The sequence below is a fragment of the Oryx dammah genome, unplaced genomic scaffold (genome assembly GCF_014754425.2).
Source record: "Oryx dammah isolate SB20612 unplaced genomic scaffold, SCBI_Odam_1.1 HiC_scaffold_1, whole genome shotgun sequence".
NCBI classification, from domain to species: domain Eukaryota; kingdom Metazoa; phylum Chordata; class Mammalia; order Artiodactyla; family Bovidae; genus Oryx; species Oryx dammah.
Genome location: NW_024070185.1, coordinates 108,075,719 through 108,091,354, shown reverse-complemented (window position 1 = coordinate 108,091,354; position 15,636 = coordinate 108,075,719). Strand labels below are relative to the sequence as shown.

The following is a 15,636-nucleotide window of genomic DNA, read 5'->3' as shown; positions in this document are numbered from 1 at the left end:
TGTTACTAGTTTCTGCTTCCCAGGGCTGTCGTGCAGATTCACGAGGGAAGGTGTGTGAAGCACGAGTGCCTGGCAGAGCCCGTCCTGGGTGCTGCGCGTTTCTCCCCGTGGTTATGGTCATGTTTATTGTTACTGGTTTTCTGCTCTGTCACGTGACTCACATTTCCCTTTCTGAGGCGTGTTCCTGATGACCCAAACGCTGGTTTTCTCAAAGGCAAGGGGGAGCCTTCTGTGCCAGCGTGTTTTAGGGTTTATGTTTTGGCTTTATGACTGTGGTCCTTTGGCTGCTGTCAGGGTTTTTATTTTTGTGACATTAATATTTTTCCTTGTAGCACTTGCAAGAACGAATTCTGCAGTTGAAATTGAAATGACAACATGGTTCTCACTGTCTCCCTTTCAGGTCTATATAAGTCACTGAAAATCTTCATCTGGCCTGAGCTACTAAATGCAGGATCTCTATGTTGGGATGCTTATAGGAAATGCTCTTGGCATCTAATGCTGATTTTACAGTTCGCATACATATTAGAGAGAGGACTACAATACTTTGGACTTAAAGGGGAAACTCATGATTTCTTTTATTCTAGTCTTGGATTATGGATATCTGAACATCAGAGTCTGTTAACGAGAGTCTAGCAAAATACAGGCCTCTTGGTTTTGCTTAGAGTTCGGGCATTCATCAGTGAATATTTTCAAATCCATGTCCTGTGCTGGGGCTAGGGAATTTGTAGTAGATTAAGTGCCCATCAGTAGACTCACAGTCTGTTTAGGGAGATGGATAGGAAAGTCATGCAGTGATTGAGGTTAAGTTCAGGGCGTGGTGGGGCGTAGAGCGGGGCCTGATCCTGGCTCAGGGGACTCTGGGCAGCCTCCCTGGAGCAGGTGTTCTCGAGTTGGGTCATCAAGACTAGTAGGGATTAGCCAAGGTGGGAAGACTGGGAGATGACCCTAGGCACAGGGACTCACACGTGCCAAAGACACAGAGAGGGCATGACAGGGCATGACGAGGCTGGGAATCCAAGTGCCCTTTGGTTGGAAGGAGGCTTGGGGGGTACGTGAGCGAAGTGGGGCTGTTAAAGCAGGCAGGGGTCAGATTCTGCAGGCTCTTGTATGTTACACTGCTTTGCTTGAGTTTTGTCCTGAAGATGAAGGGGCGTCAGTGGTAAGTTTTAATCTGGGGAGGGAAGTGACTGGAGTCACTTCACAGATGAGCCAGGCTGGGTGCTCTGAGGCCGGTGGTGCTGTGATCAGTAAGGAGGTGCAGTGAGTGGTGGGCTCTGGAGGCGTGGAGAAGAAAGTCAGAACGGCAGCGCTGAAAGAGCTCCCGGGATCGGTTCATCCAGGCCCTGCATCTGACACAGGGGCCTCGAGCCCGGAGACGGGCGGGGACTTGCTTGGTCTTCCCAGGCCTTTGTCTTTCTGCTGCACTCGGCGTTCTGTGTGAGTCCCCTTCTGACGTGTGAAAACCGCACACCTTCTTGTGAGTCTGTCAGCTGGGGACCTGTTGTCTAATCCCTTCCTCAGCTGAGGTGTCGTCCTCTGGACGGCAGGCCTTATGGTAGGAGGCTTGCAGGTCAGTGTGGTCTTCAGTGGGAGCCTGTCTTGTTGGTCCTTCTTGGATGATAGCATCATGAGGAGTGCCCCAGACCAGGAGGCTGGGCTAAGCCGCGTTCTGTAAAGGCCTCTGCCTCTCTGGTGTGACCGGTTCCAGAGAAACAGTCTGTCTCTCCCTTCGTCTCTCTCGAAATGTCGTGAGTGAGTGGGGAGACCCAGAATCGGGTTCAGTGTGTCCGGTCCGGGTAGCTGTTCTTTATTCACAGATAGAAGCGTTTGCTTCTGGCTTTTCCTGTGACACGTGTAGCTTTCTGTCTCCGTTGATACAGGTGGATAGTGTTGTTTAATGACCGTCTTAAGTTCATAAAGATGTGCACTCAAAGGGGTGGGTTGAACCGTAGTTTACGTGACCTCTTCCTGTGCGACGTTCAGACCGTGTCCGATTCCTCGCTGTGATAAACAAAGCGGTGGTGAGTCTCTTGGTCCCTCGCTTTGTACACTTAGGCTTTCTTTCTCCCTTAGGACAGGTTCTGCTGCTCCTGTCTCCAGCCCAGCTGCCGTAAGGTTCTGGTGTTTCTATCGGGGCGCTTATTCAGTTTTGTTGAAAAGTCTTGGTCTCAGCGAGGCAGTTGGTCCACTTTAGTGTTTTATCCGTGCCGTGGCTAGGAGTTTGCATCTTCAGCTTTGCCCCGAAGCCTCTGTGTGCTGGGTGTCTTCCTGCCGGAGGTAGCTCCCCTGCCCCTCAGCCCCACCCGGCGTGTATGGCCCTGAAGCGTCTGCAGCAGCGGCGTACGTGGATACAACACGTTCCTGGGAATGACCAGAATTGGGTGTTAGGTCTGGCGCTGTCACACTGGCAGGTTGCTTCTAGAGCCTTCTCTGTAACGTGGGGCTGGATGCGGACTTCCCCTCGGAACTGGTGGCGAGGGCTCCATGAGTCCTGGTGTGGAAGGCCCCTCGCTTGGTGCCTGGTGCACGGCGGCCCTCGGTGCCCACGTCTGCTCTGTCCTGAGGGCCCTGCTGCAGCCAGCGCCCCTGCCTTCTCCTCGTCCTTTGTCAGTCTCCGTGGACCCTGCTGTGATGTTGCTTTGACCTTGGAGCAGAATCCCTGACTGCTTGCCGCGGCCCGGCCCGTGTGACCCTGCCCTGTGCCGCCGGCTGCGGCCGTCTCCCATCACGCCCTGCCCTGCAGCCTCTGGGCTGGCCTTCCTCAGCCACATGGTCGGGCCTTCAGCATGCTTCTCCCTCTGCGGGGACTGTCCTTTCTCTTGCTCCTGAGTGCCAGGATCCTTGCCCTCCATGGCTTAGTCTCCACGCGACTTTATAGAGAGGCTGTCCGCAGCTCCCTTCCCGAGTGTGCCTGGGACCCAGCACGCGGGTGCAGTGTTCCACCGTGAGTCTTGTGACTGTTTGCAGTTACGTGTTTTATTGGTGCGATTGCTTAACTTTGTCTCCTCTGCTGTGTCCTTCGTGCTCAACACCCAGCTGAACAAGATGGTAGTCAATGAATTCTTATTGATTAAAATAAGTGTGTTACCTTGTAAGCTGTAAATTTTGGTTGCCTTACCTGTGCAATGGGAAAAGTCGTATTTGATGCCTAGGGTTGTGGTGAGGATTCAGTAACACCTGCCAGACAGTGCCTGGTATCTAGGTCTTAAGCCGATGCGGGTGGCTGCTATGTTCTTGTGAATCAGGTGGCTGGAGCAGTGTAGCAGGAGGGAGGGGCACGCAGACTCCCCCCAGAGTCTTAGGAGAGCAGGCAGTGATGAGGGTCAGGGGAGGCTGAGAAGGAGAGCGGGGCGCCTTTAGAACCAGGCGGGCGAGCAAGAATCACGTGGGGCACAGGTTGGCGGAAGTGGAGGAGGGCACTCTGGAGCTGGCAGAGTGACTGTCACAGCCGCTCTGTGGTCCTGGCTCTGCAGGAGATGGGGCCTGTCAGGGCCAGAGATCTTGGAATCAAGTCTGGTCAGTGTTCAGCGCAGAGGCTCATCTGTGTAGTAGGCTGGTCTCCTGCACGCTGGATCAAATGCACTGACTGCTTAGACCTCTGCGTGTCCTGGCCATGCTGTCCGCAGACCTGGCCAGGTGGCGGGCTGGGCAGCGTAAATATTTACAATCTTTCTGAAGGCCATTTGGAAAGAGATTTTGATGGTCATAAAAATAGTATTACTCTTGAGCCCGATAATCCGTCTTGGGGAAGTCCATCCTGAGGGAAGAGCCCAGCAGGAGGGAAGAGCTGCGAGCATGGCGAGCATGCCGCTGTTGCCACATTGCGTATGAGTGTGAAACATCGGGAACAAGGGAGTTATATTTTACATTTGTCATCTCTTTGGCTTATTGCAACAAGCTTGTGATGAAGGTGTTTCCCAGGTGAGGAAGCTGAGCTTGGAGAGATTCAGTGATTCGCTCAGGAGTTTAGTGTGATGGAGAAACAAAAAGAAGGCCAAACGCACAGCTGGTCTTTCTGGTCGGAACGCCCGCAGGCATTCTTCTGTAACACACTGAATGCGTGGGTGCTCAGCAGGGAAATGGTTAAGCAATTGACTGTGAATCAATTCAGTGGAATTCGGTGCTGTCATTTTAAGTGATAATTATGGGAATTCTGGAGCAACATGAAAATATTTAAGACATGTTAGGGGAAGCAATGGATTATACAAATTCACTTATGTTACAATTTTACAAAAAAATGTGTATTCATGAGCAAAGGCTGAAAAGAATATATAGAGAGTAGATTTCATAAGATAGTTGCATTCCAGGTGTTGTTTGGGTTCACTTTTAAAATCCTGTTGTTACTCCAGTATTGTTGGTTGATGAATAGATGTTTGCCTAGCAACAGTTTTCTGGGTGTTTTGAGGACACTGGGAGAGTACTGGAATCAGAAGCAAATCCCAGGGTGTCTTCTTCATCTTCCTAACCCCACTTAGCTGCTGCTGGCAGAACTGTCTTACGTGCGGTGTTATTTACCAGAAATGAACTCTGGGCAGCAGGATTTCATGGTTTTTGTGATGTCTGGGTGAATGGTCTAACAGTTTTTGGACTTTCAAAGAGGATAAAAAAAATTAATGGTGGCTCGAAGGTCTGCATATTGAGGCTTGAGTGAGAAGTGGATTCATTCTGAAAGTGACCCTGTGCTTTCTGCTCGCTCAGTGCCAGGCTCTGCCAGGTACTGTAGGTCATGTAGTTGCCACAGCACCTCCGTGAAGTAGTGGACTTTGATCCTCTTTTTATTGATGAGCGAACAGTGACTCAAAGTTGTGCAGTGGTTTCCCCAAGGTTAGGTGGCTCACAGGTGACAGTGTTGGGAGTTGAGTCCACTTCTGGCTCCACTGGCCGCAGGGCCCCTGCCCTCGGTCCTTGGTTTTTTGCAGTCCAGAGGTGCCCTGGAGGCTGAGTCTCTGCTGCGGAGTCCCCTGCCCTCGCAAGCCGCTGAAGCTGATGGCCAGGTCTCCAGAAGCACGGCTCCTGGCTGGGAGTTCGGTCGGTTGGAGTTGCCCTGATTCTTTTTATGTTGTTGGTTTTCGCCTTTCTTCCCTTTTGGATGGTGCCCTAGGCGCGGAAGGCCTTTGACAGGGAGTGGGAGGAAGTCACGATGACCGCGCAGAAGCCTCCAGAGGGTGTCCTGCCGCTGAGCTGGGACCGAGTTGGGATGGTTCCTCTTTCAGAGGCTCCAGCTCCATGGTTGCACTCGGGTTGCCAGGGCTGGAGCCTGGCGAGTACAGCTCTCGTGTTCACCTACTTTTGAGCACTGAGTTTCTGAGTCATATTTGGTGGATTTTCAGGTATTTATTCCATTGTATGGTAAGCTATTCTCAGTGTTTCCAGTCTTTTTCTTTTTTTCTTAAACTTACTTCAAGTGCAGATGAAAAGTACAAATGAAAAGAATATTAATGTTTTAAGTTCTTATGCGATGCCAGGCACAATACTAAACATCCCAATTAATTTCTTTTAATCCTCATAATAGCTCCCTGAAAGAGGCATTATTATAATCCCATTTTTATAGATAAAGGAACTGAGGCGCACAGAATAACGAACTTGACTGAACTCATACGGCTAATAAGGTAGGCTGGACCAGTTGTATTCATTCATTCAACACATGTTGATGGAGTGCCCCCTGTGTCCCAGATACTGTGCTACAAATCTCAGGAGAAACGGCCACGAGCAGATAGATTGCAAGGGTCCCTGCCCTCCACAAGTGGATGATCTTTATAGAACAGACGTGATAGCAAATAGTACACGTGTAAGGACTGAAAATGAAGGCAGGTTGTGACAACTTCTAATAAGAAAGTAAGAGTTCTGCGTGAGAGAGTGACTTGGTGGAGGTAGTCGAGATGGCCCTCTTTGGAGCCAGTAGTCAGGAAGGGCCTTTTGGAGGCTCTGACTTTTAAGCTGAAGCTGAGATGGAAAGCCTGAGATTGAACCTCCCCGGCAAGGGCTGCAGGAAGAGCTGTGCGCGCAGACAAGGCCCGGCTTATGCGAGGACTGGGGAGGGTGGAGCACTGCCAGCGAGGGGTAGAGCCAGATCACACAAATCTGCGGCCATGGCACCAAGCTTTTTTTATTTTAATTTTTGCAGCCCCTTGGACTGTAGCCTGCCAGGCTTCTCTGCCCGTGGAATTTTCCAGGCAAGAATACTGGAGTGGTTTCTTCTCCAGAAGGTCTTTCCAACCCAGGGATCAAACCTGCGTCTCCTGCATTACAGGTGGATTCTTTACCATTGAGCCTCCCAGGAAGCCCAGGAAGGTTTATTCTAAGAGTGGTGGCGGAACTTCCTCGGGAGTCCAGTGGCAAAAACTTCGCTTTTCGGTGCAGGGGTTGTGGGTTTGATCCCTGTTGGGGGAGTTAAGATCCCCCATGCCTTGGGGCCAAAACTTAAAAACAGAACAAAATCAATAAAAGACTTTAAGAATGACCCACATTTTAAAAAATCTTAAAAAAGTGATAGAAAAAAGCAATGTCTGTTTGACTCTGAAGCCTGTAGGTCTCTCCTTGTATCACATGGCCTTCAAGAAATTCGTAAACGCGCCCAGCCTTCTGACCACTCCATTGTTAGTGTGTATTAACGACTATCTCTTTATGTTGTAGACGAAAATACAAAAGAGGATATGGTTCCTCATCTCTTAGAGACGGATTGGGTAGAAAGGAAATCACCCAGCTGGTAGACTGCAGTGTGATAGGCTGCTGTATAAAGAGATTAAAGGGGGTGTGGAAACATCTAGGAGGACCCCAGGCCAGCTTGGTGGGGTCGTCAGAGAAAGCCTGATGAAGGCTCTGGCACTGAGCAGAGGACGAGACTGGCATTGCTGCAGAAAAGTTGGCGCCTGTATTTCATTTTATTCACTGGGGCTTGGCTGCCGTTTGCAATGACCTTCTGAAGGCTTATTTACCTTTTCTCATTAAAAAAAAAAGTTCTTCACCTATAAATAGAACAAATGTTCTTTCAAATCTTGCTAAGAATTTTAGCAGCAGGCACAATGTGGGCATTCTCAGCAACCTCCATAAATAATTTATTGGTAGCCAAGTAATGGAATAAGGTTTCTCTTTATAGGAAGCATCTGGTGGGGTAGACTTTTTGTTTGAATGAATGTTTTATGTGCTGTTTCCTTAAAACATTTAAAAGAGAGGCTTTAATGAACCTATCAATTGCTTGTTCTCTGTTCTTCTTAGCTACAAAATTGAAACTTTAAGTGTTAACAAGGGGCCAGGGGTGGAAAATTTGAAATGTACTTAATGTAGAGTATGCTTATCATTTTTTTTATCAGTCGTAAAAGTATTCAAAAATTTATTAAAAGGAGTATTATGTGCTATTACCAATTACTATTTAAAATGTTGAAGAAAGCCCCAATGACTATGTATTTATGGTAATGTAGTAACAGTCGAGGACAGCATTTAATATTTTACTGTGTTTTATTTTTGTTGTTGCTGTTCAGTCTCTAAGTTGTGTGACCCCAGGGACTGCGGCATGCTGGGCTCCCCTGGAGTTTGCTCAGATTCCTGTCCATTGAATCGGCCATGCTGTCTAACCATCTCATCCTCTGCCACCCCCTTCTCCTTTCTCATGAAATAAACCCCTGCAGTTTTAAGTGTTGGCTGAGTTTTGACATACATATACTCCCTTGTAACTTTTGTCATAATCAAGAAATGTATTTATGTGATTTTTTTTTTTTTTTGGTATATGTGTATATGGTTGTAGGGTCGTGTGACTGTCAACCACAATCGGAATGTTCCAAAAGGCCAGAAATCCCCAAGTGTTCCCTCTCTGTGATGAGACTCCTCACCCAGACCTCTGGCAGCTGTCCCTCTATTCCCAGCCCCTGTGATTTTGCTTTTTCCAGAAGTCATATCCACCTTGCAGTCCTCTGAGGGTAGCTGCTTCCCCTCACCGCAGTATCTCTGAAACGCATCCGCGTGGTCACGTGCCACCGTGGAGAGTGTTTCTGCACCGCGTGGGTGTGCACTCTATTCATTCACCTTTGGAAGAGCGTTCAAGTTCTCTCTGTGTTTTGGTGATTATTCGTAAAGCTGCAGTAAACATTCCTGTATACGTTTGTGTGTGTGTGTGTGTGTGTGTGTGTGTGTGTGTGTGTGGGCATGAGTTTTCACTTCTCTAGGGTAAACGCCTGGGACTGGGGTCGCTGAGTCATATGGCAAATGTAGTTTTTGTGTGTGTGTGTGTGGTAAGAAACTGCCAAACTATTATTCAGAGTGATGGTACCGTTTTGCACGCCCAGCAGCAGAGTATGAGAGTTCCATTTGTTCCACATCTTCGGCAGCATTTGGTATTATCAATTAAAAAAATTTTTTTTTGGCCATTCTAATAGATGTGTAGTGGTATCTCATTATAGTTTTAATTCACTTTTTCCTAATGGTTAAAGATGCTTAAAAATCTTTTCTTGTGCTTATTTGTCATCTGTGTATCTTCTCCTGTGAGATGTTTCTTCGAATTTTTTGCCTGTTTTTTTTTTTTTTTTTGAGTTGCTTTCTAGCAATGACATTTTGAGAGATATTTATGTATTCTAGATACAGTTTCTTGGAGAAGGAAATGGCAGCCCACTCCAGTGTTCTTGCCTGGAGAATCCCAGGGATACCGGAGCCTGGTGGGCTGCCGTCTATGGGTTCGCACAGAGTCAGACACGACTGAAGCAACTTAGCAGCAACAACAGCAACAGATACAGTTCCTATGTTGGATTTCTGATTTGAAAATGTTTTCTCTCACTGTGTAGCTTGTCTTTTCATTCTCTCAGCGCTGTTTTTCCAAAGCAAACTTTTAAAATTTTGATGAAGCTCAATTTATTGATTAAAAGAAGGGTTTCCAATTCATGAATTTGGTAAGTCTCCTCGCTTATTTAGGTTCTTGATTTCATCAGACATACGTAATGTCTTGCTAGATTTGTTCTTACAAATTTTCCTTTTTGCAGATATTGTAAATGGTATTTAAAAATTTTTCAGTTTTAGATTGTTTGTTGCTAGTATATTGAAATATGATTGATACCTGTATGCTGACTTTGTTAAACTCACTTAATGAATTCTGGGAGCTTTTTTGGGTAAATTCCTTGGAATTTTTTGTTTTCACGTTGTCTGCACATAAGGGTGGTTTTACTTCTTCCTTTCCAATCTGGATGCCTTTTATTTTTTCCCCTTGTTTTATCACAGTGTCTGGAACTTCAAATACGTTTTGAATAGGAATCATAAGAGCCAATAGCCTTTCTTTATTGTTGATGTTCGGGGAATAGCATTTCGTTCTTCATCATTAGTAAATATATTTTTTGTAGATTGTGATTTTTTTGTATATGTCCTTTAGCAGATAAAGAATGTTTCCTTGAATTCCTAGTTTGTGAATTTTTATCTTGAATGATTGCTGAGTGTCTAATGCTCTTTCTGCATGTCTTTCTATGATCATATGTGTTTTCTTCTTTGGTCTTTTAGTTTGGTGAATTACATGGATTGACTTTGGAATATTGAAGTAGTGTTAGATTCCTGGGATAAATCCCTCTCATGATGTGTTACTATGTTTCCAATTTTCCAAAGAAAGGCAATACCAAAGAATGTTCAAACTACTACACGATTGTACTCATCTCACATGCTCACAAAGTAATGCTCAAAATTCTCCAAGCCAGGCTTCAACAGTATGTGAACTTCCAGATGTTAAAGCTGGATTTAGAAAAGGCAGAGGAACCAGAGATCAGATTGCCAGCATCCACTGGATCATAGAAAAAGCAAGAGAGTTCCAGAAAAACATCTACTTCTGCTTCATTGACTACACTAAAGCCTTTGACTGTGTGGATCACAATAAACTGTGGAAAATTCTGAAAGAGACGGGAATACCAGACCACCTGACCTGCCTCTTCAGAAACCTATATGCAGGTCAGGAAGCAACAGTTAGAACTGGACATGGAACAACAGACTGGTTCCAAATAGGAAAAGGAGTACGTCAAGGCTGTATATTGTCACCCTGCTTATTTAACTTCTATGCAGAGTACATCATGAAAAACGCTGGGCTGGAGGAAGCACAAGCTGGAATCAAGATTGCCGGGAGAAATATCAATAACCTCAGATATGTAGGTGACACCACCCTTACGGCGGAAAGTGAACAACTAAAGAGCCTCTTGATGAAAATGAAAGAGGAGAGTGAAAAAGCTGGCTTATAATTCAGCATTCAGAAAATAAAGATCACGGCATCCGGTCCCATCACTTCATGGCAAATAGATGAGGAAACAATGGAAACAGTGACAGACTTTATTTTCTTGGGCTGCAAAGTCATTGCAGTTGGTGACTCCAGCCATGAAATTAAAAGATGCTTATTCCTTGGAAGAAAAGCTATGACAGACCTAGACAGCACATTAAAAGGCAGAGACATCACTTAACTGACAAAAGTCTGTATAATCCAAGCTGTGGTTTTTCCAGTGGTCATGTATGGATGTGAAAGTTGAACCATAAAGAAAGCTGAGTGCCAAAGAATTGATGCTTTTGAACTGTGGTGTTGAAGACTCTTGAGAGTCCCTTGGACTTCAAGGAGATCCAATCAGTCCATCCTAAAGGAAATCAGTCCTAAATATTCACTGGAGGACTGATGTTGAAGCTGAAGCTCCAGTACTTTGGCCATCTGATGCGAAGAACTGACTCATTTGAAAAGACTCTGATGCTGGGAAAGATTGAAGGCAGGAGGAGAAGGGGACAACAGAGGATGAGATGGTTGGATGGCATCACTGACTCAATGGACATGAGTTTGAGCAAGCTCTGGGAGTTGGTGATAGACTGGGAAACTTGGTGTGCTGCAGTCCATGGGGTCACAAAGAGTTGGACACGACTGAACAACTGAACTGAACTGAATTTTTTAAAATTTAGTTGAGGATTTTGAGTCTGTCATTTAGAGGATTTAGTCTGTAGTTTTCTTATAATATTTTTGTCTGGTTTTATGAGGGTAATGCTGCCCTCCTAAAATGAAGTGGGAAAGTTCCCTCATTTTCTGTTTTCTGGAAGAGATTGTATAAAATTGGTAGAGATTTAAATATTTGGTAGAAATTGCTACTGAAATCATCCTGGGATTTTCTTTTTTGGAAAGTTTTAATTACAGATTTAAGTTTCTAAATAGCTATAGGAGTGTTTAGTTTCTCTTAATTTCTTCTTTGGTGAATTTTGATAATTTGTGGCTTTGAAGGAATTGTGTGATTTCATCTAAGCTCTCCAGTTTACATGTATAGATTTGTATCCATTATTCTCATATTATGTTTTTAATAACTACGGGATCTGTAATAATTCCTCTTTCATTCTTGATATGGGTAAGTTATGTCATCGCTCTCTTTTTATTTATTTTTTTACCAGTTTGGCTAGAGGTATAATTAGTTTCATTAATGGCTTGAAAGAGCCATCTTTTAAAAGTGATTTTTCCTTATTGTTTCCTCTTTTCCTTTTCACTGATTTCTGCTCTTATGTTTATTATCTTCTTCATTCTTTTTGCTTTGGGTCTGTTTTGCTCTTTTCATGGTTTCCTAAAATAGAAGCTTAGATTATCGATTTGAAATATTCTTTGTGAAAAACGCTTATTTTTATTGGAGTGTGGTTGGTTCACAGTCGTGCTAGTTTCCGCTATACAGCAAAGTGAACCACGTACGTGTCCGTGTAGAACACACATAGTGACTCTGTGTGGGGAAGAAGCACTGAGATTCATTGCAGAGCGTTGAGCGGAGTTCCCTGGGCTGCACAGCAGCTCCTTGTGAGTGAGAGTCGCTCGGTTGTGTCTGACTCTTTGCGACCCCACGGGCTATACAGTCCATGGAATTCTCCAGACCGGAACACAGGAGTGGGCAGCCTGTCCCTTCTCCAGCGGGGTTACCGACCCAGGGTCTCCTGCAGTGCAGGTGGATTCTTTACCAACTGAGCTATCTTGTATATTTTTTCTTTTCTAAAGCATTTAATAGTATAAGTTTCCCTCTAAATATTACTCTAACTGCATCCAACAAATTTTGATTTATTTGCATTTTCATTTATTCAAAATGTCTTTTGATTTCCTCTTGTCCCTGTAGATTGTTTAGAGATGTGCTATTTCATTTCTAAGTACTTGGGAATTTCCCAGTTTTCTTTCTGCTATTGATTTCTAAGGTTATGTCCATTATGGTCAGGGAATATAGTTTGATTTCAGTTCTTTTAAATTGGTTACATCTACTTTATCTCTTTTCCTCTCCCTCCCCCTCATTAGGGTGCTAATTGCAGATATTGTGATAGCACCCTTGAGAACTTGAGCATGAATTTCTTGCTTAGGACATTCTCTTACAAACTCATAATACTCTTGCCTTGTGGAAAGTTGTTATTCACAGTCCCCCGGCTGTCTCCATAGAGCGTAAAAAGATTTCAGGAGTCACTGTATGATTTTATTGTGCTTCGTAGTCAGGCCTCTGTTACCTCCATTCATTTAGGAGAGTCCTCCAGCCCTTTTTCTCTTGAGATTGTCATGAAGATTTCTGGAGAGTCTGAGTCTGTTGTTTGTAGAGCGCCCTTCAATTTGGATTTGTTTGATTGACTACTCTTGATTAAACGTTTTAAGAAAAGCTGTATTCATTTGTGGTTATTTCTGGCCGCCCTGGGTCTTCCTTGCTGCGTGCAGGCTTTTTTCTCTGGTTGGCGGCGAGCAGGGGCTGCTCTTTGTGGAGGTGCGAGGGCTCCTCACTGCCGCGGCTTCTCCCGTCGCGGAGCGCAGGCCCTGGCCTCACGGGCCTCCGCTGCCGCCCCACTCAGGCTCAGCAGGTGTGCACCTAGCTGCTCCATGGCGGGTGGAAGCTTGCTGCACCAGGGACCGAGCCCATGTTCCCTGCATTGGCAGGCGGATTTTTATCTATTACGCCACCAGAGAAGTCCGACAACTCTTGATTAGTTGTAGGTTATAGGTTGTAGGTATTTTGGGAATTCCTTGGCAGTCCAGTGGTTAGGACTTGGTGCTTTAACTGCCAGGGTCCAGGTTCAGTTCCCTGGTTGGGGAAATAAGATCTCACAAGCCGTTAAGTTGCCAAAAAAAAAAAAAAAAGAGAGAGAGAGAAGATTATAGGTATTTTAGCATTTTTAAATGAAATTGCTTACTTTCAGTGACTTAGTTCAGGAGGCACAGCATGTCAGTCTGTCCCACCAGGGGCAGTAGTAATATATTTTGTTGATTAGGGTGATGTGTGCTAGGCTTCTAAATAGTGACGATATGTTTTCCCAAATGATAAGCCATCTGTGGGGTGACCATCTTGAGAGGGTGGAAATACCATGCCCTCCAGCTTTCACCCAGTGCGTTTGTGTGTTGATCTCGGCCCGAGTCGTTTATTTCTACGTGGGTGTGTGTGTTAGTTGACTATAGCAATTGTTTAATGGTGCTTTTCTCTTCCTGCTCCTCTCTACATTTATTAACTTGATTTCTTTTGTAAAGAAGAGCTTCCCTTCTTCCTTTCCTTTCCTTTCCTTTACTAACTCGCTTTTAGCGTGGAGTCATGAATTCTCTCTGCACTCAGTCATCGTTCATTTCCATGCTCAGACTGTCCCGCATCTGGCTCTTAATCCTAGGTTTGGGCGGCTGTAGCAGAGCTGAGCTCTTCCTCCCTTTGTAGCCCTGGAAGCCGTGGGCGTCGTGCAGGTCTCGTGCCTCAGCCCTCACTTTCCATAACCCCTGTGTGCTTATTTTCTAGCAAATCACTGAACTGAAGAAAGAAAACTTTAACCTAAAGCTCCGCATCTATTTCCTCGAGGAAAGCCTGCAGCGGGAGCGTGGCGGCCGCTCGGAGCGCGCCTGCAAAACCGTGAGTGCCCCCCCCCGGCGCTGCTGCGCCCGGCGTCCTTCCTCGTGGCCATTCGAAGCAGCAGCTCCATTAATGTTTGTTCCCAAACTTGGCATGAATAGATAGCGCTGCTTTGCTTTCCCTTCATTTGGATTGATTACAGGGAGCGTAAAGATAATAGAATGACCTTAATACTAAGCAAAGCGATACAAGATTAATTTTAATGGAGTCTTTCTCTCTTCTTAAAATGGAATTCTGACTTACCATATCTCAATTGCTGTTTTCTCATTATTTATAATTGAGACAAAGAGTGAAATGGTGGCATGTCTTTGGATTTGAATCCTGGTGTTACTCACTAGCTTGTGTAACTGTAGGCAAGTCCCTTCAGCTGTCTGGGCTTGCTTCCAGAGTTAAGTGATAACCCCTCTGTCCTGGGGTTATTTGTGTGGATTAAAATGAGTTGGTAGATGAAAAGCCTCAGCACACAGTCAGCCCTTGACAGTGATCGTCATTGTCTTGCTGAGGCTTCCATCGGCAGCCCAAAGTTAGTGTTGTCATTTTTTCCTGTGACACGACTCTTCTGTATTCCTGGCGTGCTTGCTTAAAAGTCTATTCCTATCTCAAGTCTTGACCTAGAGGCCTCTGCGTGAAAACAAACTGCGGTTCTGGGAGTTGAAAAAAGAACTTGGCTCTCTTGAAAAGGCAGGAGTACAAACAATATTTCAGTGCCCCTTTCTTGACTTTCTCTAGATTAGCCCTTGGCCTGAGACTTATTCCATTTTTTTCCCTCTTCTGAAATTTGCACCAGTGGAAACTTTTGAAGGAGGAAAACGAACGCTCCTTGAGTTTTAGTGGGTGGACTTAAATGGACTCGTCTTGAACTTCTGAGCCTTTTCAAGAATTAAAAAGCTCCCTTGTCCCTTAAGACCCAATTTTTTGTTTCCTTTATTGTGGGAGAGAAAGGCAATGAGGATCTCCCCCTTTCGGGTAAGAAGTGGTAATGCAATCAAAATTTTAAAGAAAAGCCCATCACCTATAATATTTCCTACTTATGTGTGATTGTCCTGTGCCTCAGGACAGATATGGGTGTTAGGAAACCCAAAAGAAGGAAGCTGCTTCCTCCTGGCCAGGCACCTGTCCTGGGTGTTTCTACTTTCATCATCTTCTTTTAATTCTCAAGACAGTCTTGTCCCATGGAAATGATCTTTATCTTGCACGAGAGGAAACTAAGCTCAGGAAAGATCAGTAACATGCTTGCTGTCGTGTTGCTGCGCTGGGAGGTGGGCTTTGAACCTGGGTCTGCCTGCCTCACCGTGCTGTGTGGTTTCAGCTCTTCTTTTTCCACTGCTTGGCTAGATGGGTTGATTTGATTGTACTTTTATTTAAATTTTAATTTTTTGGATAGATGTACATGGTTCAGAATCAAAACGTATAGAAGGTATACACTGGAAAGACTTTCTTCCACCCTTGTCTCCTGGTTCCCTAGATCTAACCAATATGATTAATTCTTCAGGCAGAGAAATTTAACGTGTCTGCACGCAGCCGTTGCGTGTGTGTATATTATGTATCAACGCCCTCTTCATATAAACGTGAGCATGTTCTGCTTTGATATTAACAATATCTTGTATATGTTTCCTTTATAGTGGTTTAAGAGCTTCTTCATTCTTTTTTATAATGATATTCAGTTTGATACTTATATGGTGTCTTGATTTTTGGTTTAGAAAATTCGATCACCATGTATATAAGTTTATAGCTTGAAGTATCAGGCTTGCAAAGAATAATATCGTGGACATGTTAGCTGTGTAGTCTTGTAAATTCGCTGGTCTGGGGCTGCCAGTCG

At 45.0% G+C, this 15,636-nt stretch overlaps 1 protein-coding gene across 7 annotated transcripts in view; it reads left to right on the top strand.

The window, feature by feature from the left end:
* The window catches only part of CDK5RAP2 (CDK5 regulatory subunit associated protein 2), a 185,160-nt gene that overhangs the window by 18,266 nt on the left and 151,258 nt on the right, over positions 1–15,636 (top strand). For all 7 annotated transcript variants that reach the window (XM_040241801.1, XM_040241770.1, XM_040241811.1 and 4 more), the window contains exon 4: positions 13,707–13,817. In XM_040241801.1, coding sequence (XP_040097735.1) covers positions 13,707–13,817 — 111 coding nt within the window. The remainder of the gene's footprint in view (positions 1–13,706; positions 13,818–15,636) is intronic.